Here is a 23,612-nt window from a genome sequence, read left to right as displayed (position 1 = left end):
GGATGGAAGATAAAACCTAAAAGAGGCCAAGGGACCTGGCGTGAGGAAGTTCCCATGATCATTTTGGGAGCTGTATTTGATGATGGTGCCCCCTACCTGGTGCAAGGTGATTCTGAGTGTAACACGATGGGCTCTGATCTGTAACTTACCGCACTTTTTACTTGCTGGGCCTTCAGACTCCATTTCTTCCCCCAGGAAGACTATCAAGTCCTAGCAGTTTCCCAAGATATATTTTAAGTATTATTTTTTGTAATGAGAAAAAGTAATCCCCCAAAGGGGAGCAATTTCCAGCATGGTCGGAGCTGCTCGTGTAGCTCTGGAGGCACCCACGGTTCAGACCAGCATCTCCAGTCCACACAGAGCACATGGGGACCTTGGCTGGAAGTGACTCCCATTCTACACACAAAGGGCTCCTCAGCCTCCGGTTAAAGAATACCTCAGATGAAGCACACACTGTGCTCTTATCCCAGGACATGTCTGAAGTGGATCTCTGCAGGGTTTTTTTCCTTGTAGCCGCTAGTGTGTCCATTTCTACGTCTTCTCTTAAATTCTAAGTTTGACGGGTAGATACCTATTTACCTTCAAGTTGAAAAGAAAACCCAGTTACCATTATATGCTCTGAAATTAAAGGTCTGAAACTGAGCATAAAATATTTTTTTTAATTGAAGTAAAGTTCACATAACATAGAATTAACCATTTTTGAGTGAACAATTCAGTGGCAGGCAGTATATTCACAGTGTTGTGCAACCACCACCTCTACCGAGTTCCCCACTATTCTCATCACCCTGAAAGGAAACCCCATACCTGTTAGCAGTCACTCCAGAACTCCTCCTGTCTCCTATCCCCTGGCCACCAGCAATCTGCTTTCTGTCTGTAAAGATTGGCCTATTCTGGACGCTTCATTTAAGTAGCATCATACAATATGTGGCCTTTTGCATCTGGCTTCTTTTACTTAGCTTGTTTTCAGGGTTCATTGAGGTTGTAGCATGAATGAAAATAAGCATTTGTGCTGAGGGCTTGCTTTTCTCCCCTCTGCTTTTCCCAGTGGCCATGCAGCAGCCCACCACCTGGCACACGACGGCGGTGGATGACTTCGCCAGCTTCCAGCGCAAGTGGTTTGAGGTGGCCTTTGTGGCTGAAGAGCTCTTGCACTCCGAGATTCCTGCCTTCCTCCTGCCCTGGCTGCCCAGCCGGCCAGCCTCCTATGCAAGCAGGCATAGCTCCTTCAGCCGCAGCTTTGGAGGACGGAGCCAGGCAGCTGCGCTTTTAGGTAGATGCCCGACCCAGATGGGGCCTGGGGATGCGCTGGCGGGTGGCTGCGGGAGAGTGGCAGGCAGCCAAGGGAATGATGCCACGTGAACCAGGATCAGAGCTGCCGTGGCTGTCACACTGGGGGCTCTGTTGGCACTGTGGGCTCCTGCACTAGCCTGTGCTGGCTGAGTGGGTTGAGATCATCAACCAACTGGCTGTGTTCAGCAGCTCTCAAATCAGGGCACGGTGCTAAACCTGCACAGATAGGAGAGAATAGACAGTGTGGCCACTCTTCCCAAGAGGCTCTCACAATACGGCTGCTCCTCACTGCTGGCCAGTCTGCCAGAGGCCTGCCTTAGGACTACAGCATCCTAGGATCTCAAGGGGAATGGACCTCAAAGGTCCTCCATTCCAGACCCTCATGCTGAGCATGAATCTTCCTTCTGCCCTTCCTCCCCAATGTGCTTACCACAGTGAGGGATGTTCTTCCCTCCTTTCCTTGGTTCCTGCAGCCCTAAGATGGGGTGGACACCTGCTTATTGAATGGTGGTGACCTCTGGTAGGAAACGGGACCCCTATTCTCAAAGTCTCTACTCTCAAGCTGGTTTGAGATGTGAGCATCTTTAGAAAATGCATGCTCTAGGCAAGACATCATGAGATTTATCTCCAAGGCAGGTTGGAGAGATCCTAAAAACTCTCTGGAAGGAAGGAAGCAAATGTTAACACAGACCAAATTCCAGTGAAATTCCATCTTCCACTTAGTTAGCCTAGAATTGCCCAGCTAATTGGAATTCTTACCTGGCTGGTAGAGTGGAAACATTTCCAGATCCTCAGGTTCACTTGGATCTTGGTGTGGCTTTGGCCTTTCCTTACACACTCAGCCCAGCCTGCCTTCTGCCGTGTGTGAGAAGTGAAGGGGCGTAGAGAGGGCCGCTGAAGAGCTGCTCCTCCTCCTTTCCCACAGGCAGTCATGACTTTCCCTTCTCCCTTGTGCTGCATTTCTGACTCTCCACCTCCTTGAAGTCTTTTGGTACAAAGAGGCCACATACTACTCCCTGTTATCTGGGGATGCTCACTTTCAGCAACCTAAACCTCCGGGAGCACCACCAGGGCTTAACACCAAAGGCCTTTGGGCACCTGAAAGAGCAAGCAGCCATCTTGTGTGGGTTATGCCACAGAAAGGCCTAGCAGCCCATAACAGCAGCAAATAAAAGGGCAGGTACCCTGATGCCAGTGGGAAGCAAAGCCAATAGTCCAACACCGAAGGTGGAGTCAGGAAAACCTATTACAGATATAACAAGCTCAAGAACTCGTAAGTACAGCGTTATTCATTTATAGTGCTGGTTCACATATGAGAAGCTTCTCGAGAAACTAAGTTTTGCGCGATTTTTCCCCCTAAATTGAGCTTATTTTTGGTAGCCAGGTTTTAAAACTTGCTTTTTCCTTACAAATAAAAGTTAAGGATTTTTATCGTCTCCAGGGAGCAAGGAGATAAGTCTGAAGAGAGAGTTGAAAGAAAAGTCAGCATCCTGCTCTCTTCAAGGTTACTGTCTGAGACAAAGACACAGCAAGTTACTTTAAATAAATATTGGATCATGTGTGGTAACCCTTTTTACCTGGGGGCTGAAGAAAGCAAAAAAGATTTCCGAAGAACCCACATAAATACCACAAATCCAAGTGCCACCTGCTTGTCAGGAGAGTCCCTTGAACTAGAACATAGAGCTGTTTGCTCTTACTGCGTTTTTACAAGTTCGGTTACAAGTCACTTAGTGACACCCCAGGTTAGAGGCAGAGAATTAGGGGTACCTGATGGCAGCAAGTGTACTAACATGTTTTAGAAAAATATTTTGCAAAACAAATCTGTTAGACTTTGGCCCTTTTAAGAACTTCCTTTTCTTTTTTTTTTTTCTTTTTTTTTTAAAGATTTTATTTTTTCCTTTTTCTCCCCAAAGCCCCCCGGTACATAGTTGTGTATTCTTCGTTGTGGGTTCCTCTAGTTGTGGCATGTGGGACGCTGCCTCAGCGTGGTCTGACGAGCAGTGCCATGTCCGCGCCCAGGATTCAAACCGACGAAACACTGGGCCGCCTGCAGCGGAGCGCGCGAACTTAACCACTCGGCCACGGGGCCAGCCCCAAGAACTTCCTTTTCTTAAAAATGTTCAATAAAAGGGCTTATTCTAATGTGGATCTTCTCCCGTGGAGCTCTAAAACCTTAGAGCAGTATTTCTCAACCTTGGCACTACGGATATTTTGGATCACATCATTCTCTGTTGTGGGGGACTGTCCTGTGGATTGTAGCATGCCCAGCAGCATAACGGACCTCTACCCACTAGTGCCAGAAGCATCCCCACCACTACCCAGTGTGACAGAACATCTCCCAACCTTGCCAGATGTCCCAGGGGAGTGCAAAATTGACCCCAAATGAGAACCACTGCTTTAGAGGGAATCGAAGCATTCCAATAGGGAGCCAAAATCAGAAAGCTCAGCAAAACCTGAGAGGCCTTGAAGCTAATCTGTAACTTCCCTAAGCAGCTGTCAGGTTGAGAAAGCGGGCGTTTTCAGAGCTTGAGGGTAGAACGAATGGTTCGAGATGGAGCTGGGATGGTAGAAGGAAGAGTTCTTCTCTGCCCTGGCCCTGGGCTCTTGTGCTTTCAGGGGGGCATTTGTGGTTGCTTTAGCCCCACCTGATGTGCTGCAGTGGTGACAACATTAAGGCTGGTGATTTCTAGAACATTTCTGTTGGGCACTGTACCAGGCAGAAAATATCTCATTTAATCTTCATCGCAGTCCTGTGATAGATACTATGGTTTGTTTGAGGCTCAGAGAGGTAAAGTTATCTGCCCAAGGCTCTGCGTCTCCTAAGGGCTAGAACTGGAGTTTCTTCTCGGGACTGCCTGACCATGGAGCCTGAGCTCTAATGGTACCATACTGCGCCTCAGGAAGATAAAAGGCAGAGCCTGTCAGGACTTTAGATGATTTGCGTGATGGCCCAGGTCCAGGGGCTGTGGTTGCCCTGAGTGATGAAGGACGCTCAGGTCCCAGTTCCTTGCTACAAAACTGCAGCTCTCTGAGTGTGGCTTTTGTTCCCTTCTCTGCCAACCCCTTGGTCTTTCTATTTTTTTTTTTTTTAATTTTTTTTTTTTGAGGAAGATTAGCCCTGAGCTAACGTCCACTGCCAATCCTCCTCTTTTTGCTGAGGAAGACTGGCTCTGAGCTAACATCCATGGGCATCCTCCTCTACTTTATATGAGAGACACATGCCACAGCATGGCATGCCAATTCGTGCCATGCCCACACCTGGAATCTGAACCAGCAAACCCCAGGCCGCTGAAGTGGAACGTGCAAACTCAACCGCTGCGCCATGGGGCCTAGCATGCTCCCTCCAGGCCCGACTCCAGCAACTCCACTCCCACCCAGAACTACCACCAATTGATCTTGCCATCTTTCCAGTCTCCCCATCCACCTCATTTCACAGCTTCGTTTCCCTCATTTCACAGCTCAGAGCCATCAAACCTCTAACCCCTGCTCCCCTTCCCCACCCTCAGTGTCCTGTGTCACTGAGCAAACTGAAGCAATCCTAAGTCAACTCCAGACTCCCGCCTGCCATCTGCCCTTGCCATAGCCATGTCTGTCCCCACCGTGGATAAGCCACCCCTGCTCCACCCAAGGCCAGTGTCTCCACTTGTGCACAAGACTCCACCCCCGCAGTTCTTGGGATAGTACTCCAACAGTTGTCTCCTCTCTCTGAACTCTCTTCTCTACTAAAGCATCCCATCTGTCTGCAGGCACACACCCTCTCCTGTTGGCAAAAGCAAAGCAAAACCAAACCAAAGCAAAAAAGTTCAAATCGGGTTTCTGTCCCTCTGCTGCACTGGAACAGCTCTTCCCAAGATTCCCGCGGACCTCCAAGAGCTCAGTCTGGTGGGTGATCCTCAGTCCAGGTCCTCTTGCCCTATTGGCAGCATTTGTCAGATAACCCCTGACTCCTTCTTTGAATGCTTCTTCTCCATGGCTCTTGGGACCCCACAGCTCTCCTCTTTTATCAGTCTCCTTTGCTAGTTTCTCCTCAGCTTCCTGATCTTTCAACATTGCTGCACCTAGGCCTCTGCCTGGACCCTCATCTCTATTTCCCACGGCATCTTATCCAGTCTGCTGGCCTTCATTACCCCTGGACCTGGTCATCCCAAATCTGTCTCTATCCCCGGACCATGTCCTCCAGTTTGACACTCATTCATCTACTGACTTGACATCTTCACTTAGTTGACTGAATGTAAGGTGTTCAGACAGAGCTCCTGCTGCGCCCCTTCCCCCCACACACCTGCTTCTCTCTAGTCTTCCCTTCTCAGTCTAGTGACATAGGACAGAAAACTCAGTTGGCTTCATTCTCTCTTGCTCTCCCGCCCTTCATCCAATTCATCAGCAAATTCTCTTCCTTATGTCTACCTTCAATATAGAGCCAGAATTGGCTACTTCTTACTGTCTCCTCTATGACCCCTGGTCCAAGCCACCATCATCTCCTGCCTGCATTATTGCAGTCACCTCACAATGGGCCTCCTGACTTCCACCCTTGCTCCCCATAATCCACTTTCCACGCAGGAACCAGAGAACCCCTTTCAAATGTAAGTCTAATCACTTTCCTCCTCTGGGCAGGATCCTCTCCAGGCTCCCAGCTCACCTGGAATAAAAGCCAGACTCTTAGCAGCGCACAGTCTCCACGATGTGGCCCCTCACTCTCTGCCTCATCTCCTGTCGCTTGCCTCCTGCTCACTCTGCTTCACGCTGGCTTCCATGTGTCTGTGAACATGCCAAGCACCATGCTGCTTTGGGCTCTTTCCTTCTGCCTGCGGCACTGTTCCTGCCCGCTGCCTCCCCCCACCGCTGCCCTGAGGCCTTCCTTGACTACCCGACCCTGCACTCTCTGGGCCCCTAATGCTGCGTCTCAGTCTCCTTTACTCTTATCACACCGCCTGCCTGCTGTTGTGTCTGTATTTGCACAGTTAGTATCTTTTTCTTCTTCCACAAGGACTTAAGCTGGGGGATGAACTTTGTTTCATTCACTGGCTGTCCCAGCACCTACAATGAATGAATGTAGTTTGGCAGAACTGGGGAAAGTTGAATTTGGAACATTAGGTCTGGAGTCAGCAAACCTTCTGACACTAAGCAATTAACTGTCAAATTGTCGGAAAGACAGTGGTTCTACTGTTCATTCTGTTGAGAATGCTACCAGCCAGGGCACAGACAGCTGGGTGTTACGAAGGTGTGTGTATAGTCAAGCCTGTTTGCTGACTTCTGCCTTGGTTAGAGTCACTGATTCTGGCAGATGCTTCAGGAACTGTCCCTTTGCATCATCGTTTTGGTTCTGGAGGCTGTTTTGACAGTTTCTATGTGAACATCCTCATTTTCAAAGTCTTTCCCTTCAGGCTGGTAGGACTCTCTTGACTGCCCTAGTCCTAAGCTCAAGATGAGATCCAGATCATTTCACTTTAGCTTTGGTTCTCAGTTGCTTTAAGAAGAAAATTCTTCTTAAAGAGGAGCAGCATGTGGAAAAATATGTCACATACTTCAAAAGAGGGAGAGTGGGGGAAAAGAGACGATTTACATCTACAGCAGGTAGTTTATTAAGCAGACGTTCTTCACCTGGGGTCTGCGCATGGGCGTTAAGGGGTCAGTGATTCTGAAACTAGGCAGAATCTTGCATGTTTTCTGGAAAAACACCCTTTTATTAGTTTTTCAATGGCTCCCATAATTGTTACGGTGGAATGTCACTCTATCCGTTTCCTATCCCATCACCCCTCCCATGGAAGTGGGTTTCTTTTCCTTTTAAACCTGATATGGGATTATTACAACTAATTCTATCCGGTAGCATCCCTCAGACCTTTGTGTTAGGATACAAGATACTTCTTCCCAGCATTTTTTCAGGATGGAATATAGACTTTCACTTTGTCATTTACTTAAGTGAGAAAGAGTTGTTGTCTTTAAATTGAACTATCTTCAGTGTTGAGTTTTTTCTCAGAAAAAAAAATTAACGTGGTTTATAGGGGGAAGAAGGCCTATTCTATCATTTATAACCTGCTCCCTTTTTTTTGTTTTTGATGTATTCCTTTTTAAACTTTTCTAACTCTCAATTGGAGTTTAGCAGCAGAAAGCTGTACTGAAATGCTTGACGATGGCACATGGTCCTCTCTGACTTGGCCCGTGGTAGCTCCCACTCCCCAACCCCTGTCATCCAGTGTCACTGAGCTATAAAGCTGCTGGGGCATCTAGGACCCTGGAAGAAGCAACACCGCATCCTTTAAGCCCACTCACACACCTTTTGCTTTTGAGCTTTTTCCTGGCAACCAACTGGATCTTGGATTCAGAAGGGGCTGTAGAGCGCCTTGATCCAAACCTTGATGCTTGAATGTTTTCTATAGCACTCCTGATAAGTGGGGAGCCAAGTGCTCTTTGAAAATTCCCACCAACATGGCACTAATTCCTGAGACGGCTCATTCTGTCGTTGGGCAGCTCAGGTGGTTGTGTTGAGCTTCAGTCCCCTCCCTGAGATTTCGTTCTTTTCTCTACTGACAGTGATATCCTCTCTGGGTCATTAATAGCCCCCTCACTGTGACCCAGGTGAAGAATGCTCAGCTTGCTCTCCTCTGGATTGCACATATTTACTGACTCGCCATATCTCCCTGTCCCAAGGTGAATAAGTCATTTCTCATGGAGCTCAAGTAGCGATTCAGAGAACTCACTGAAAGCTGTGACTCAGCTGGGCCTACAGCTTTGTCGACATCATAAGCCTGCTGGCAGCATCCGTACTGTCAAATCGAACCCCTGGAGTTGGAAGACAGTGATATCTTGAGCCTATAACTTATTTGGCTGAACAGTGCACTTCCTTGAGCTTCCTCAGACCAGCCAGTTCAGAACTTGATATGCCAAATGGGAAAGAAAAGATGTGCCTTGGCTCACCTTGCAGAGGGGCCCGGTTGATGCTTAGCAGAGGTCACTGCTGGTGTTTTCAGCTCGGTGAGGGGGGGGGCGGGGAGCAGAATACACAGTGTCCAAGATCAGAGAGCAAAGCTTTCTTCCTTTCATTTAGGCTGTTAAGTAAAGAGTTGCTCTGGTTGTGTCATGAATCAGGAACACAAGGCAGAGACAGAAACTAGTTTTGATGAGACTTTTAGCATCAGAGCCACCAAGTTCTTCGGCCTTAAGCGTCAGACAGCTAAGCAGGGTCCATGAGTGTCATGGACAGGCCTCAGATTGAGCCTTGGTGAGCTCATGGCTTAAACCAGGAGGCAGGAATAACAGGAGCAGGAGGAAAAGAGGAGTTACAAGTGAGGGTGGCCAGAGAAGAAGGTGGGGGGAATCCGTGACCCCTTCTCATCCGTTTTTCACTTGATCCTCACCCTTCCTCTGTGAAGCGGCTGGGTGGGCACTATCTGTTTGCAGACCAGGAACTAAACCAGGAGGGATAAAGCAACGCTCTCAGGGGCACATGGCTAATAAATGGCAGAGCTTAGATCTCCTGACTCCAAGTCAAGAATGCTTTCCATTTTGCATGTTCTGGTTTTGAGAGGATGATAAGCTGTATACCTAGCAGCTGAGTATCAGTCTACCTAGGTGCCATTCAGTGTCCTAGCTGGAGCTCCACTACCTCCCAACAGAAGTTTGTTAAAATTGCTGACTCAAGAGCCGTTTTGTCCTTGTCAGTGATAAAAGCCATGCATGGCTTTTACCTGCAAAACCCAGAACTAAGCTGACTGCTTTAGATAAAGAAATACCATTGAGTTCATGGGGGCAGGGGAGAAAGAGGGGCCGATAATAGTTTATAGACGCCCTTTGCCCAGCCAGGCAGAGCAGAGCTCTGATCTTTTCTTTACTTCTTTTTTTTTTTTTTTTTAAGATTGGCCCTGAGCTAACATCTATGGCCAATCTTTTTTTTTTCTTCTTCTTCTCCTCAAAGCTCCCCCAGTACAAAGTTGTATATTCTAGTTGCAGGTCCTTCTGGCTCTGCTATGTGGGACGCCACCTCAGCATGGCTTGATGAGCGGTGCCAGGTCTGCGCCCTGGATCCAAACCGGCAGAACCCTGGGCCACCAAAACAGAGCACACAAACTTAACCACTTGGCCACTGGCCGGCCGCTTTCCTTTACTTCTGAGCCTATTTCAGGCCTTTAGTCTGGTCAGGAACTTGATTCTCTGACCCGTCTCTAGAACATCCCTGTCTTAGTTGAGTAGGATTTCTGAGCAGGAGTCCCAGGTAGGATGAGCTGGTTTGATACTATCCTGCAATCTTTGAACAACACATAGTTGATGGAAGAGGGCATTTAGCTTCTTTATGGGGTTTCATTTCTTGGGAAAAGATTATAGAACTATTGCCTTCCTGGGTTGAAACCAGAAAATCAAGACTTCCTCGTCACTGTAGTCTAGGCTGCTTGTCCCATTGTGTACCTTCATGGGAATTGGAAGTTCTGGTGTTCAGCCTGGCTGACGTTCTGACTCTGTGATCTTGGCCAAGGCATTTATCCTCCATGGGCTGCTATTTCCTTATCTGTAAATGAAGGGGTTGCATTAGGTTAGGGGGAGGCAAACTATGGTTTCACCAGCCAAATCTGGCCTACCATCTGCATTTGTTTGTTTGATAATAAACTTTATTTTTAGAGCACTTTTAGGTTCACAGCAAAATTGAGCAGAAAGTACAGTTTCTATATATTCTCTGTCCCAACGTATGCACAGCCTCCCCCAGTATTAACATCCCACACCAGAATGGGACGTTTGTTACAATCGATAAGCCCACATGGACACATCATCACCCAAAGTCCATGGTTTACATTAGAGTTCTCTCTTGGTGTACATTTTATGGGTGTTGACAAATGTATACTGACGTGTGTCCACCGTTGTAATATCATACACAGTAGTTTCACTGCCCTGAAAATTCGTCTGTTTTTTTAGGTAGTTTTATTGGAACACAGCCAGCTCATTCTTTAGGGTAATGGCTATGGCTGCTTTTGCACCATCATGGCAGAGTTGAGTTGTTGAAACAGAGACCATAAACCCGCAAAACCTAAAATATTTATCATCTGGACATTTATAGAAAGGTTTGCCAACCCCTGGAGTGGATGATTTCCAGGAAGCTTCTAGAATCTGTGATTTTCTGTTAGGTGATTCTGCAGTTTCATATCTGGATGCTTAATTGTCTCTTCTTCCTCTCTCATCCCACTCCTCCTTTTCCCTCTCTCTTGTGGCCCCTCCTACATGCTGACTTAGCTGCCACTGTCCCAGAGCAGAGGACTGTGACCCTGGATGTGGACGTGAACAACCGCACAGACCGGCTGGAGTGGTGCAGCTGTTATTACCATGGCAACTTCTCCCTGAATGCGGCCTTCGAGATCAAGCTCCACTGGATGGCGGTGACCGCTGCCGTCCTCTTTGAGATGGTGAGAACCTCCTCGTGTTGTGAAGGGGCCTTGGCTCACCTTGCAGAGGGGCCCGGTTGATGCTTAGTAGAGATTCATGTCACATTTTTTTTGTTCAGCTCAGGCTCCTATTACCTTTCACCTGGACTATTGAAATAGCCTCTTAAAAAAAATTAAACCTTATAAAAATTTGAAACAGTCAGAAAGGATATAGGTCAGGGTTTCTGAGCCTTGACACTGCTGACCTCTAGGGCCAGGTAATTCTCTGTTGTGGGGGGCTGTCCTGAGCATTCTAGGGTGTTGAGCAACATCCCTGACCTCTACCCACTAAATGCCAGTAGGACATCCTCCTTGTGACAACCAAAAAATGTCTCCAGATATTGCCACATGTCCCCAGGGAGGGGGGAGTATTGCCCCTGGTTGAGCATCAACTGGTTTAGAGTAGAAAGTCAGTCTCTCTCCCACCCTCACCCTGTTCCCTGGGACTTGCATCTAAAAGCACCCACCCTACCACTTTGCTGAGTGTGCTTCCAGAGAGACTTGCTCCACATGCCAAACCTTGTTGCCTTTTTTTTTTCCAAACAGATATAGTAGCGTGGGATACGTACTATTTACATTGTGTTTTTCCTATTACCTATGTATCTTCCATATCAGTTTAAATAAGTCTGCCTTGTTGGTGGTGGGTTTTTTGTTTTCATTTTGCCTTGTTTTTAAGGGCTGCAGAATATTCTATTTGTTTTTATCATCGTTTACTTAACCAATCCCTTGTTAATGAATGTCACTACTTATAGCTCTGGTTCTGAACCGGGTGAGAGGGGTGATTTTACCCCCAGAGAGGCATTTAGCAATATCTGGAAACATTTTACTTGTGGCAAATGGTGGGGAAGGGCTACTGGCACCTGGTGGATAGAGACCAGGAGTGCTTCTCATCATCCTACAATGCATAGCATAGGACAGCCTCTACAACAGAGAATTAACTAGCCTGAAATGTCACAAGTGCCGAAGTTGAAAAGCCCTGTTTTAATTGGTCTTCTGCCTGTCTTTCCTCCTAGTCTGCCCTGGCTCTTCTGTCTGATCAGGTCATTCATTGCTCCTGCCCTAAGAAGCCTGGCTACCCCCATCCCCAGTCCCAGTGTCTATAGAATAAACACGCCTCAGCCAAGCTGTCAATATCTTCCAGGAGCCCCCTTTAACCATCTTTACAGTCTACTACTTTTTTTATACACTCTCGCCTTCAGCCAAAATAATATTTTTCTGTGGCTTCAGCTGAGTCCTGCTTCCCTCCAACACTGGCCCAAACATCTCATCGCACAGCTGAGAGCAGCTGGAAAGTTCAAAAAGAGTACACGAAAAGTTGGGAGATGACCAAAGAGAAATGAGTGCAGTGCTAGCTGGCAACATAGAGGACTTTTTAGTCCAGGGCTCGTAGGCCAAGTTTTGTCCCACAAGACGTGGTATCTTGGGGAAGAGATTTATGCAGGTCTCTGTCTGCCTAGCCCCAGTCTGCCTCCACAAGACATTCGTATCTTTGAGGACCCTTCCCTTGCAGAGACTCTCAGCAGGGGAAGATTCTTAAGGTCCAAAACAAAAAAGATGCCCAACTGCCCGTCCTGCTCAGCTTGCAGAGGACACCAGCTCTTCCCCAGCTGGTCGACACCGAGATGACCACTCCCTCCAGCCAGAGCTAACCCTCTGACACATATAGTTACAGTTTGGCGGGGAAAGGAGTATTTATTTCCTCAGAAGAATTAGCAGCTATCTTTTAAAAACACACTCTTTGCATCAATTCATGTAAAACCCACTGAAAGCTGCTAATCTCTTTATCGTTTTTTTGTTAAGTTTTTGGAAATCTCCAGTGGAGGTTAGTTATTAAGACAATGTCTAAGTTTGTTATAAATCACATTTTATTAAGATAAATATTACATAAAATAAAAAAGTGGTTGACTAGGTCTTAGAAGTTATTTTGGTCAAACAGAGATCTTAGTGATTTGGTGGTTGTTATGAGTCTTCCTGGGAGAAAAGCTAAGAGTGGTCCCTTTCGACTTTTAACATAATCATACCTGTTTAAGTTGACGTATGGCCCAAACTGTATTTTTTTGGAATAATATTTGTCACAAATATCATCTGTGTGCCAGAGCCATATGCATTAGCTTTTAAAATATATATACACATTAGTTTTATGATTAAAAATGTATCTTAAGACCTGGAAAATTGCCACGGTTCCCTAAGAAAATATTATTGGTAGGGAGGTTTGTCTTTATACCCCAGTAACTTTCATTCTCGGTCAGTCTTTGGACAGACAGCTTTTGGGAGTTTGCCGGAGAGCGGCTCTCCTTCCGCGAGGTCAGGGCTTATCGCTTTTGGCCAGAGGCCACCACAGTCATCTTCCTCCCTGAGTCACGTCCCTCTCAGTGGATTGTTTTCCTATTTGATACTTTCGACTTAGTAAATTTTTGATAAAGGACAAAATTAGAAGAACTTAACCTATATCCCGTGACCTTCCTCCAACATCCTATAGAATGAGAAGGGGTTTGAAGAGGCAAGAAATAGCTCTCTCCAGTCTCTTCCCCGAAGAAACACTGAGGTTGCAGAAGCTTGAGCTGTGAAAAGGAACTGTGTGCTAACTCACAGTTTCTTGAGAATTCATCGGAAGGTTACACTGCACTTTTTCCTGCCCAGGACTGGTTGGTGCCAGTGAACATTAATAAATGAACATGCCAATCATTATGCATGCTTCCATTCTGGCATGTTCACTCCGTGGGAAGTATTTTCTCTTGTCTAAATGAACTTGGAGATGACATTGTTTCTGTGCTTTCCACCAGGTCCAGGGTTGGCATCGAAAAGCCACCTCCTGTGGCTTTTTGTTGGTCCCGGTTTTGGAGGGTCCCTTTGCGCTGCCCAGTTACCTGTATGGAGATCCACTTCGAGCCCAGCTCTTCATCCCGCTCAACATCAGCTGCCTGCTGAAGGAGGGCAGTGAGCACCTGTTTGACAGTAAGAGATACTCCCCTCTGGAGGTTCTGTCTGCAAAGAGAGTAAGACTCCCTCCCCCAAGGACACCTCTCTAGGTATCTAATCCACACAAGCTAGTGAAAAACAGGAATCTTTGGAAAAGGGGCCGAAAGGATTTGGGTTTTAATCCTGGTTCTTCACTTAGTGGCTGGCACCCTGGACAAGTCACCTAATGTCTCTGAGCCTCAAATTCCTTAGTCTTAAAATGGGAGTGGCTAGAGCTGCCTTGCCAATTCAGGAAGACCCTCATAAGACCTGGGGTGGAATGGTGGATGGGAGAAGACGCTCTACTCTTTAAATAACAAGCAGCCTGGTACTGTCCCCACACTCTCCCTTCTGTGCTCCTGCCTAACTGGTTTGGCCTGCAGGAATGTGAGCCTCACAGGAGGCTTGAATCTGCTGTTCATGCAAAAAGGCCAAAAAAGGGAGGCATTGAAAGCAAAACAGGAAACAGTGTCCTATTGTGCAAAGCTGTGGCATGTCAGCACCTGGAACACTGCATGTGGCTCAAGTCCCACATCTCAAGAAGACAGAGCAGGAGGAGGCTCAGAGGAGAACAGCAGGACCCTGATCAGAGCCCTGCCCCTGGAACAGGGCTGTCCGTGGAACAGAAGCACACAGGGACCGACCCCGCCCTGCTGCTCCACCCTAGTCCACCAGAACTCTGAGGGCAGGTTTAGGACAGATGGAAGGACGAGCTTACTTCACACAGCATGTAACTTTCTATCACCAAGTGCTCGCTGCGATGAGCCTATAAATACCTGCTACAAAGCTTTCCATGAGCTCACAGATGATCTTTTTTAAAACGAAAAGCTAGAGTTGCTACCGATAATACATCAGGAACTCTTGAGTTCTCAGATATAGGAATTATAAATGTGAAAGAAAAAACTTCTGATGCACAGGAGATGCTTTCTCCTGGTGCCCTTGTAAGTCTGTGTCATGGTTGTTGGCAGAGAACCAGCTGGGAGTGAGAGGTCTCGCCAGGTTGGGGTAGGGGGTCAAGCTGAGTGTTCCTGAGCTTTCCCTATGACAGGCTGCCTCCATGGTTTAAACAGCTTTGTTCCAAGGGGCCCGTCTGTGTGTTCTTTGTTTGTTTACATCGTGGAAGACATTTTTGTATAGACACAATCTTTTAAATGAGAGTTGGGGTTCTAGGTGAGCCCCACAGAGCCACTGGAGGCCATAGAGTCCGTGATCCTTGGAGTTTACAGCATGCTCTTCACACGCACACACATTCTCATTCAACCTCACTGTGGCTGAGAGACAACCATTTTTGCAGTCCTGAAATTTCAGATGATTGTGTTCATATCTGACGACTCTAGGCTGGGCACTGCCTCATGCTGCTATTTTTAGTATCTTGAGGGGACGGCACACCATCCAAAGACTCTTGCGAGGTTTTCCACCTTCACTATAACAGCACAGGATTGCTGGCAGGGCTGGCATCGGAGGACATTTTTGTGTGAGCTGATGGTTTTCCCTGCCAGTTGTAACCCAGTCTTCACGACCAGCATCCTCTGTTGGTTGCCATGGTTACAGCTGAAAGAACAGAGTCCTAGTTTAAAGGAATAAGGACTTGAATCTAAAAATCGATTTTCTTGCCCCTGTATCACTTCTCTTCCTGTTATCTCCCGTTCTGATAACAGTAAATTCAAAATCTTAAAAATTTGACAAGAATCTGCTGTGTCTGTGTGCTTTTTCCTATTAAAGTCAAAGTCTTTTTTCCTTTCTTGTTCTTTAGTTGCCCAGAATCCTCGACTCTATCCTTGATAGAAAATTGCAAATGTGGAGGGAGTAATGAACCATCACAGGCACCCCTGGTCTGGGGGGTGTCTTGTGCAGTTGCTGCCCAACCCTCAGCCCCTCAGCCCTGAGAGCAGCCCTGGCTTGTTGCCTGTAGCTGTGACAGGCTGCCTCAGCCCTCCCACCTCCTCACTCAGCTCTTGATCCTCACACCAGCCCTGCATAAGCAGCGAAGCTAGAGCAATGAAGTGGGCGATGGGGGAGGACACTTGTCTACTTGGCTCCCCTCCCCAGCCAGCCACATTTCCAAAACTCATTTTATATTTGCTTAAATTTCCTCACCCCTAAAATGGAGCTTGTAATGTTGCCTTTCCTTGAAGGGAAATGGAGTATTAGCAATAAAAAAAATTTTTCTTGCTCCTTAGAAGCAGGTAACATGCATTTAAAGCCTGTTTTCTGTTTGTACTTTAATGTCATGCTCCTTTCCACCTTTGCAATAGGAAGTCACTAAAATGAGTCTTACTTCAAGTTTTGGTACCTCACACTGGTTCTCAAGGACTCATTCGTCCCCTGTCTAGATCCTGATAGAGCTTGGGGGAAGGGATGGTGGGAACACATGGCTTTCACTTTCTTTAGGATGTCCCTCCTTGGGGTGGAGGCTGCTCTTTCCAAAAGCAGGTGGTGTGGAAAAGCTGAGCTGAGTTCAAGGGGGAAGAACTGCCAAGAGCAGTGAAGGGTACAGAGAGCCAGACCTAGGGAGAATTACAAAGCTTGGGATCATAACTCGGCATTTATTCTTTTTTTCCCTTCAGGCTTTGAACCAGAAACATACTGGGATCGAATGCACCTTTTCCAGGAAGCCATTGCACACAGGTTTGTCCCTTAGCAAAAGGGAATGGTGGGAAGGCATCAGTATTTGTCTTGAATAGCAGTTACCAAAGCAAAACCCGGTTTGTTTCATCTCTGGAGAAATGGATCTAGTCCACCAATGACACATAAACTGCTTATCTCTGATGAGACCCTTTGCCTTGGTTTCAAAGATAAGCACTACCTCTCCATTTCCTGTAGCTGTTGTTTTTCAAACCTCAATTCCTTCTTTGTCCAGTTGAGGAGAGAGCATAGAGCTCCCTCCTTAGCTTCCAAGACCCTGAGCCAAGCTATCCCGCAGATGACATGAGACAAAAAACTGTAAAATTTGTCAAGAGCCCCTTGACACATGTTGAAAAGACAATAAATACTTAAAAAGCAATAGATGAGTCAGTAGATACCCACTGGCACCTAGTGTGTGCGCCAGGGAAAACCTTTCCAAGGCTTAGCTCCCTACCCTTCAGGCCAGTACAGCTTGGTCTCCAGAACATCACTAACTCAGCGTCCACTTGCGGCTTCACGTGAACCATGGTGAAAACAAAGCCTTTGTTCTGGCTTCACCTCCTCTCCTGCACCTTCTTGAGTGTCATATCATCTCATTCAAGTGTCTTCAACTGTTAGCACCCCCACCATCCCACACAGTCTCAGGATGAAGTCCAGACTCTTCAGCCTCCCCTCACTCAAGTGATCCCCACCCTGCCTTAGACCTTATTCTGCCCTTTTCTTCATAGAAAGCTACGACCTAGCTTCCATGCTTAGTAAAAGCTGTGGGGTGAATGCCAGGGCAGCTAGTTTCCTCCTTCCAGTAGGAGAAGGTGCTGATTCAGGGCAGAAGATGGGGAGTGTAGTGGTCGGCAGAAACGGGCAATGATGTGGGCAGCAGAGAGGCCTGATTCGCCTCTGCCTCCACCAGCGTCTGGCTGGGGACGCATCAGTAAGTCCTGGAACTGCTCCACCTTTGTTTTCTCACCTCTTGTAGGGGTTTTGGGAGGGTTCTCTGATGTTCCTGGCACCTTGTAAGCCCTCAGTAGACAGTAGTTATTATTAGGAAGACCCCAGCCAACTGACGAGTTCGTAGGCGGGTCTGACACTGCTTACCTCATACGCCATTGAGCAGTTCTTGTACCTTGCTGGCTGGATATCACTCAGAACATGACCTGTAGTTGTCAAATCTGCTTTTTTCTTCACAGCATCCTCTTCCTGATCCACCTCAGTCCAGATCCCAGTCATGTCTTCTCTAAAATATTGCCCTTTCCTCTTCAGCCTGCTTTTCCACCTTTGATTTCCTCGCGTCTTCTGTCCAGTCCCCATGGATCACTGCACAGGGCTCTGCTGTGTGTCCCTTCGCTTAAACCTGCTCCCGCCTCCCCACCCAGCCCCCTCCCACTTCCCCACTTAAACCCCTTCCCCCGCCTTCCCCCTAAGCGCCCACTCCCTTCTACACCTGTCAGTCTTGCTCCACTGGGATTCCCAGGTCCCTCCAGTCTGAATCCCTCCTTCCCTTTTTCCCACTGCACTCTGTCCATCTGTTACACTAGTTTAGGGGCTCCTGGAGGACAAGGGTATGCGTTTTTCTCATTTTTGTTTCCTTCCACAAGGCCTAGTAAAGTGCCTTGTCTGGAAGAGTTGTTCAATATGTAGCTTTTGCATAGAGTGGACTCCAGGTGGGAATGTGACTCTGAAATGAAACATTAGGCTGCCCATAAGATCCATCTAGGAAAGAGTTAGAAAAGTATGCAGCTTCCCTGGACCCCTCTGCCATGGCTTCCCAGCTCCTCCTCCATCTTTGGGCAGTTGGCATGAGATTAGTACATCCCATCCCGGGGACTGGAGCCCCACTACCCCCACTGCAATCCTGGCTCATGTGCTCCCTGAGTGGACAGTGAGGGGGCCAAGAACCATGTGGTTAAATTGCCTTTTTAAGAATAAAAGCTTTTCCTGGTGACTTCAGGAAGGAAGGAAGCAAGAATCTGGCCAGGCTAATCCATGCTGAGTACATAAATAGCCTTGACTGGAAGGTAGAGGGGAAGAAAGGCAAAATCCAGAGCCGTTCCCACACATGATAGAATCAGTCTATAGATGACGGAGCTTGTAGTGCCTCTTAGCCTTCCATTTAATTTGCATATCTGACTTCATGTCTTCTCCAGTAAATAATTATCGAATGCCAGTGTAAAGCCAGCAGCTTTTATAGAGGGTGCCACACAGCACCTCCCTGAGGAACTCAGTCCAGGAAAGGAGACAGGCATTTTACCTCCTTTAGTTCTGCCTCCATCCCTGCCTTCATTACATAAGCCCCTCAGACTCAGGGCAGGAGCCACATCTGTTAACACGTCCTTTGCAGCACTTAGCAGGTAGAGCTGTAATAAATGTGCCTTATGGAAATAGAAAAACCAGGAATAGAACAAGCCGTAGACGAGAAGTGGAATGGAATAAGCCATAGATGAAAAATGGCTCCTCCTGCCCATTTCCAGAACACGGTGAAGCGGAGAGCCCCAGACTGGTGTTCCTCACTTTTAAGAAAAGGATTTCAATTAAGATACATTCCATTTCAATTCAAAGCCTTTATTGAGAATCTACTTTGTGATTAGTGTGGGAGAACAGTGAGGAGGGAGAGGGGTGGCCAAGGTGAATTAAGATGAGGACCCTTCCCTGGAGGAGTTGACAGCCTCAAGTATGGGGGTGGGCACGGTGGGAGGGTCTGATGGGATGGCTAGGGGGGCGCAGGAGGGAGGGGGTGGTGAGGCAGAGATGAAGGCTAGATAAGGAAGGGGACAGCAGGTGAGAGGACTGTTGGCCACTGTGGAGATGAACGGAGGCTGCGGGGCTGGGAGGTGGTGGGGGTGGAGATCTGATGAGCCATTAAAGGGGTGGCTGGAAGTGGTGAGGGTGAAAATAAGCAGCCTGCTTGTTCCATCTTGAAAGAGAGCTTTCCAGATCCCTTTAGCCCAGGCCTTCAGAGAGTCCGGTTAGCCACGTTCCCCTGTTGCTTTAGCTAGGGAGGCCCTAATCAGTGTGTCTTCCTGTCCTTACCTTAGGTTTGGGTTTGTGCAAGATAAATATTCTGCCTCTGCTTTTAATTTCCCCGCTGAGAACAAGCCTCAATACATCCACGTTACAGGTGAGGTGCTCGGGGCAAAACACGGCCAGGTGGGCCCCTGGGGCAGGAACGTGAACCCTGAGAGGGGCCTAGCCTGTGCACAGGGGTTCTGCCTGTGCACTGAGCCTGTGGTGGCAGAACCTGGTGGTTGCGAACCAGTCCTCTTTCTCTTCAGGAACGGTGTTCCTACAGCTGCCCTACTCCAAGCGCAAGTTCTCAGGGCAGCAGCGGCGGCGGCGGAACTCCACTAGCTCCACCAACCAGAACATGTTCTGCGAGGAGCGGGTGGGCTACAACTGGGCCTACAACACCATGCTGACCAAGACGTGGCGCTCCAGCGCCACAGGGGACGAGAAGTTTGCTGATCGGCTCCTGAAGGACTTCACGGACTTCTGCATCAACCGCGACAACCGCCTGGTCACATTCTGGACGGGTTGCCTGGAGAAGATGCATGCTAGCGCCCCATGAGGCCAGGCTGCGCTGGGGTCAGAGGATAGGGCGATCCGGTCTTGCTATTGATATTCAATAGGATCAGTCAGGCTCTGGGCACCAGAGGTCAGTTTGCCACTGTGGGTGGGTGGGGGCCATGGCCAGTGCTTCTTTCCCCCACAAGTGTTCTTCCACTCAAAGAGAAAGTCTTTGGAAGCAGCTAGTGCTGAGAGCAGGTGGAGGCCCAGATGGTCCGAGGGAGGGCTTCAGTGCTAGGGAAAGGGGCAGGCAGCCCCCAAGAATGTCCTCAGAGAGGGGGTGGCTCCTGTAAGCGTCCTTTTCCTCCACCATCTGTGGGCCATTCGGAGCAGAATCTGCCGCTCCCTGCCCAGAAGTGTGCAGAGGATGTAAGATAATTTTGTGAAATAGTGTACCATAGGCTCACACCAACTGTATATACCTGTACATATCAGAAGCAGGAATAAAGTGCCACGTGCAGCATCTCCGTCCCCAGCCTGGTTCCCAGCAGCAGCAGTCCTGTCCTCGGCTGGGCAATCGTGCCCCATCACGGGGGCCTCAGTGGCCAATGAGGCAACCACAGACAGTGAGGAGGACTTTAGAATTCACTGTCTTGGAGAGTCTGGCTGTGAGAAAGATGTCTTTTCAAGGCCCTTGGGCAGGAGCAAGGATAGTTTCGGTCAGGCCTAGTGAGCAGACAGTACAGCATACCAGGAACTTGCAGGCTTGTGCTGTTGGAGGTGAATCTTGGTAAGTGGGTGAGCCAAGCTGTGGCACGCAGATGTCATGGCGTTCTGAAAAAAGTCAAAGGAAAGCCTCTGTTGACTCCTCTAATTGAGGCTTAGCAACCATCGCTCAATAGGATAAGACTTAGCATGGTGCCTTAACCTCAGTGCCCTGCACTAACCTGCTGGTGGGGGGTGAGGGGCTATGGACCAGAGTGGGGACCTGACAGGTACTGCCACTTCCCCCTCCATCTCTCCACATGGAGTTAATCACAAGCCCTGGTGATTTACTTCCTCAGTAGCTTGCGAATCCACCAACTTCTTCCTAGGCCCTCTGCTGCCACTGTCAGCCCAGCCCTCCTTCATCTTGTCTTCCTCTTGCATGGCTAGGAGGGCCTCCTAACTCGTCTATGCTTTCACTCTAGGCCATTCACCACTTGGCAGGGTTTTGTTTTTTTGTTTTTGGGTTTTTTGGTGAGGAAGATTGGTCCTGGGCTAACATCTGATGCCAGTCTTCTTTTTGCTTGAGGAAGATTAGCCCTGAGCTAACATCCATGCCAGTCTTCTTGTATTTTGTATGTGGGACACTGCCAGAGCATGGTTTTGAGTGGTGTGTAGGTCCATGCCTGGGATCTGAACCCATGAACCCTGGGCCACTGAAATGGAGTGTGTGAAATTAACCACAATGGGCCAGCCCCTGCTAGAGTCTTTTTAAAAAACCACTCTGATTGTGCCCACCACTCTTTAGACGTCTGGTGACTTGAACTTCTCAAATTCTGGACACAGCCCATGTGGTCCTGCACGATCTGGCCCCAAGCCATTTCTCCAGCCACCTGGAATATCACAAACTCTTGCAGCTCAGATCCTTTGCATTCACTGTTCCATCTGCCTAGAATACTCCTCCTCTCCACGCCCTCTCTGCCTTGCCAACTCCTGGGCATCATCCGTCAGCTCCTTGCTCATGTGTCGCTTCTCCAGGGAACTGCAGCAGGATTCCCTGTAGATTTTCACATAGCACCTTGTACTTCAACAACAACACCTGGCACCTTTACACTCCAGCATGGCGGAAGCTTGCTTATTTTGTTCATCTCTTTGTTCTTAAATGTGCAGCATAATAGTAGATGATGGAGAAATGGTTGTTGGTTGAATGTGTGGATTGAATGAATGAGCTCTGGACTCAAGAGCCGAGCACTGGGCGTTGGCATCTGAGTCTCCCCCTCACTGAGTTCCTAAGTTACCTAATGGAGCCAGTTTCCTCATCTGTAAATGCAGCATGTAGAGATTTTGAGGGAAAAGGTCTGTTGATATATGTGAAAGCGCACTGATTGATTGCTGGTGTGGAGCAGGTCCTTGATAAAAATCCATTTTCTTTTCATTTTTCACGTTCTCTTCCTTCGCACAAACCTTTGCTCCTTCTAGGCATCAGCGTCCTTCATTTATAAAATGGGAGGCTGTCTCCCAGGGTGGTTGGAGGATCAAAAGACAGATGTATGTGAAAGGACTTACTAACGAGCAGGCAGCAAATACATCTAGGCTGCTCTTACCTCCCCGGGTGGGAGTGCTCTTCACTGTGCTGCTGAGCCAGCTTCCCAAGCGATTGTGCTGGACATAGCAGGTGCTGGCCTGTTCAGGTCAGATCATGTAACACAGTCTTTTGTGATCTTTAGTATCCTGCGTGTAAGGCTAGCAGTCGCCCCTGCTTTTTGCCCTCATATCTCTTCCGAAGATGACCCGGGAGAAGAAGGCCCAGAGAATGATTTGGTGAAAGAAGAGGTGCTGACAAGTTAGAACGCTGGGTCGCTCACCCTTCAGAGCTGGGCATGAAACACACGTGCCCTTGAGCCCCAGTTCCCCCACCAGTTGCTCCCCCTCATGCTTCCTGTCTCTGACCAGCACATCCTTCCACCCACTTGTCCAACCAGAATCCGGGAGTGGGACTCAGTCCTCCCCCAACTGCATCATCATCCAGTCCTCCCACCTGTCCCTCCCACCTGCACACCTCCCTCCATCCCTGCTGTCCATGTGCAGAGCCCGGCCCGCAGGGAGCGTGTGGTTTGGTTGGATATAAAGGACGTGTGTGTGCAGGTTGGAAGCCCCCCACCAGGTGTATAGATGTCAATCACCATTCCTTGTTGGAGAGAGAAAGGCAGGAAGCTTGGGGCCAAGAAGACCTGGGTTCAAATTCTAGCTCTGCCATTTCTCAGCTGTGAGAACTAGGAATGTTCTGTCTCCTGAGCCTAGTTCCTCACCTGTTAAATAGAGATGACATGGCCTCACCTTTCTACCCAACCGCCATACACACACACTCCCCTACCTGTCTGAGTATTGCTCTTCTGTGCTTGTGACTTTGTAATTATTTGCTGACCCGTTTCAGCTCATTAGGCTGAGAATTTCTCCTGGCACACTCTTCAGTCATTGAGAGTTGCATGAGTGAGCCATTGAGATCAAGGGAGCAGGTGCAGGTGGCAGGGCCCCTCACAGAGCCCAGCATGTAAGAGGGACACACAAACTGTAAGAAAGACCTCGATGGGATCACCAGCCTGGGCCCCTAAACTGAGTCGTGGAAGGCACTTAATTCATATTGAGAAATAAGGCCATTAAGGCCCAGACACTTGCCTGACATGCCTGGGGTCACCCCAGTGCAGGTAGAGATGAGGATGGTCTGGTAAGACAAGAGCCTTAGAACAGAGGAATTCTTAGAGATTGCTCCAATGCCTACATTTTCTCCCAGATAAGCAAACAGGATGCAGGTCTTCTGACTCCCAGCCCAGCGCCTTTCTGGGCATTTGGTTGCAGTCAGCGTGGTGGTTAAGAAGGTAGGCTTGGGAGGCAGGTGGCTGCGTTCAGAGTCCTGCAGGGTTGCTTGCCAGCATGTCACCCTGACTAAGTTACTGCACCTTTCAGAGACTTGGTTTTTTCATCTGTAAAATGAGACAATAATACCACCTTATAGGGTCATGAAAATCGCGTGAGAGAATGTGGGTAAAGAGCTAAGACAGTGCCTGGGAGATTGTGATCTCCTCCCTAAACATCAGCTGTTATGATGATGATTATTGCCGCAGACTCTGTGAG

General features: G+C 48.3%; 1 protein-coding gene across 15 annotated transcripts in view; it reads left to right on the top strand.

The window, feature by feature from the left end:
- The window catches only part of DEPDC5 (DEP domain containing 5, GATOR1 subcomplex subunit), a 115,957-nt gene extending 94,042 nt beyond the window's left edge, over positions 1 to 21,915 (top strand). For 8 of the 15 annotated variants that reach the window (XM_070626892.1, XM_070626888.1, XM_070626895.1 and 5 more), the window contains 6 exons: positions 1,046 to 1,270; positions 10,504 to 10,673; positions 13,475 to 13,646; positions 16,217 to 16,277; positions 19,307 to 19,389; positions 19,544 to 21,915. In XM_070626892.1, coding sequence (XP_070482993.1) covers positions 1,046 to 1,270; positions 10,504 to 10,673; positions 13,475 to 13,646; positions 16,217 to 16,277; positions 19,307 to 19,389; positions 19,544 to 19,836 — 1,004 coding nt within the window. In that variant the 3' untranslated portion in view covers positions 19,837 to 21,915. The remainder of the gene's footprint in view (positions 1 to 1,045; positions 1,271 to 10,503; positions 10,674 to 13,474; positions 13,647 to 16,216; positions 16,278 to 19,306; positions 19,390 to 19,543) is intronic. The other 7 variants (XM_070626899.1, XM_070626896.1, XM_070626898.1 and 4 more) reach the window with 2 other exon arrangements.
- The last annotated feature ends 1,697 nt before the right edge of the window (positions 21,916 to 23,612 follow it).

Source organism: Equus przewalskii, chromosome 7 (genome assembly GCF_037783145.1).
Source record: "Equus przewalskii isolate Varuska chromosome 7, EquPr2, whole genome shotgun sequence".
In the NCBI taxonomy this organism is placed as follows: domain Eukaryota; kingdom Metazoa; phylum Chordata; class Mammalia; order Perissodactyla; family Equidae; genus Equus; species Equus przewalskii.
Note: the sequence above shows the minus strand (reverse complement) of the source record. Positions and strands in the feature narration are given on the sequence as shown.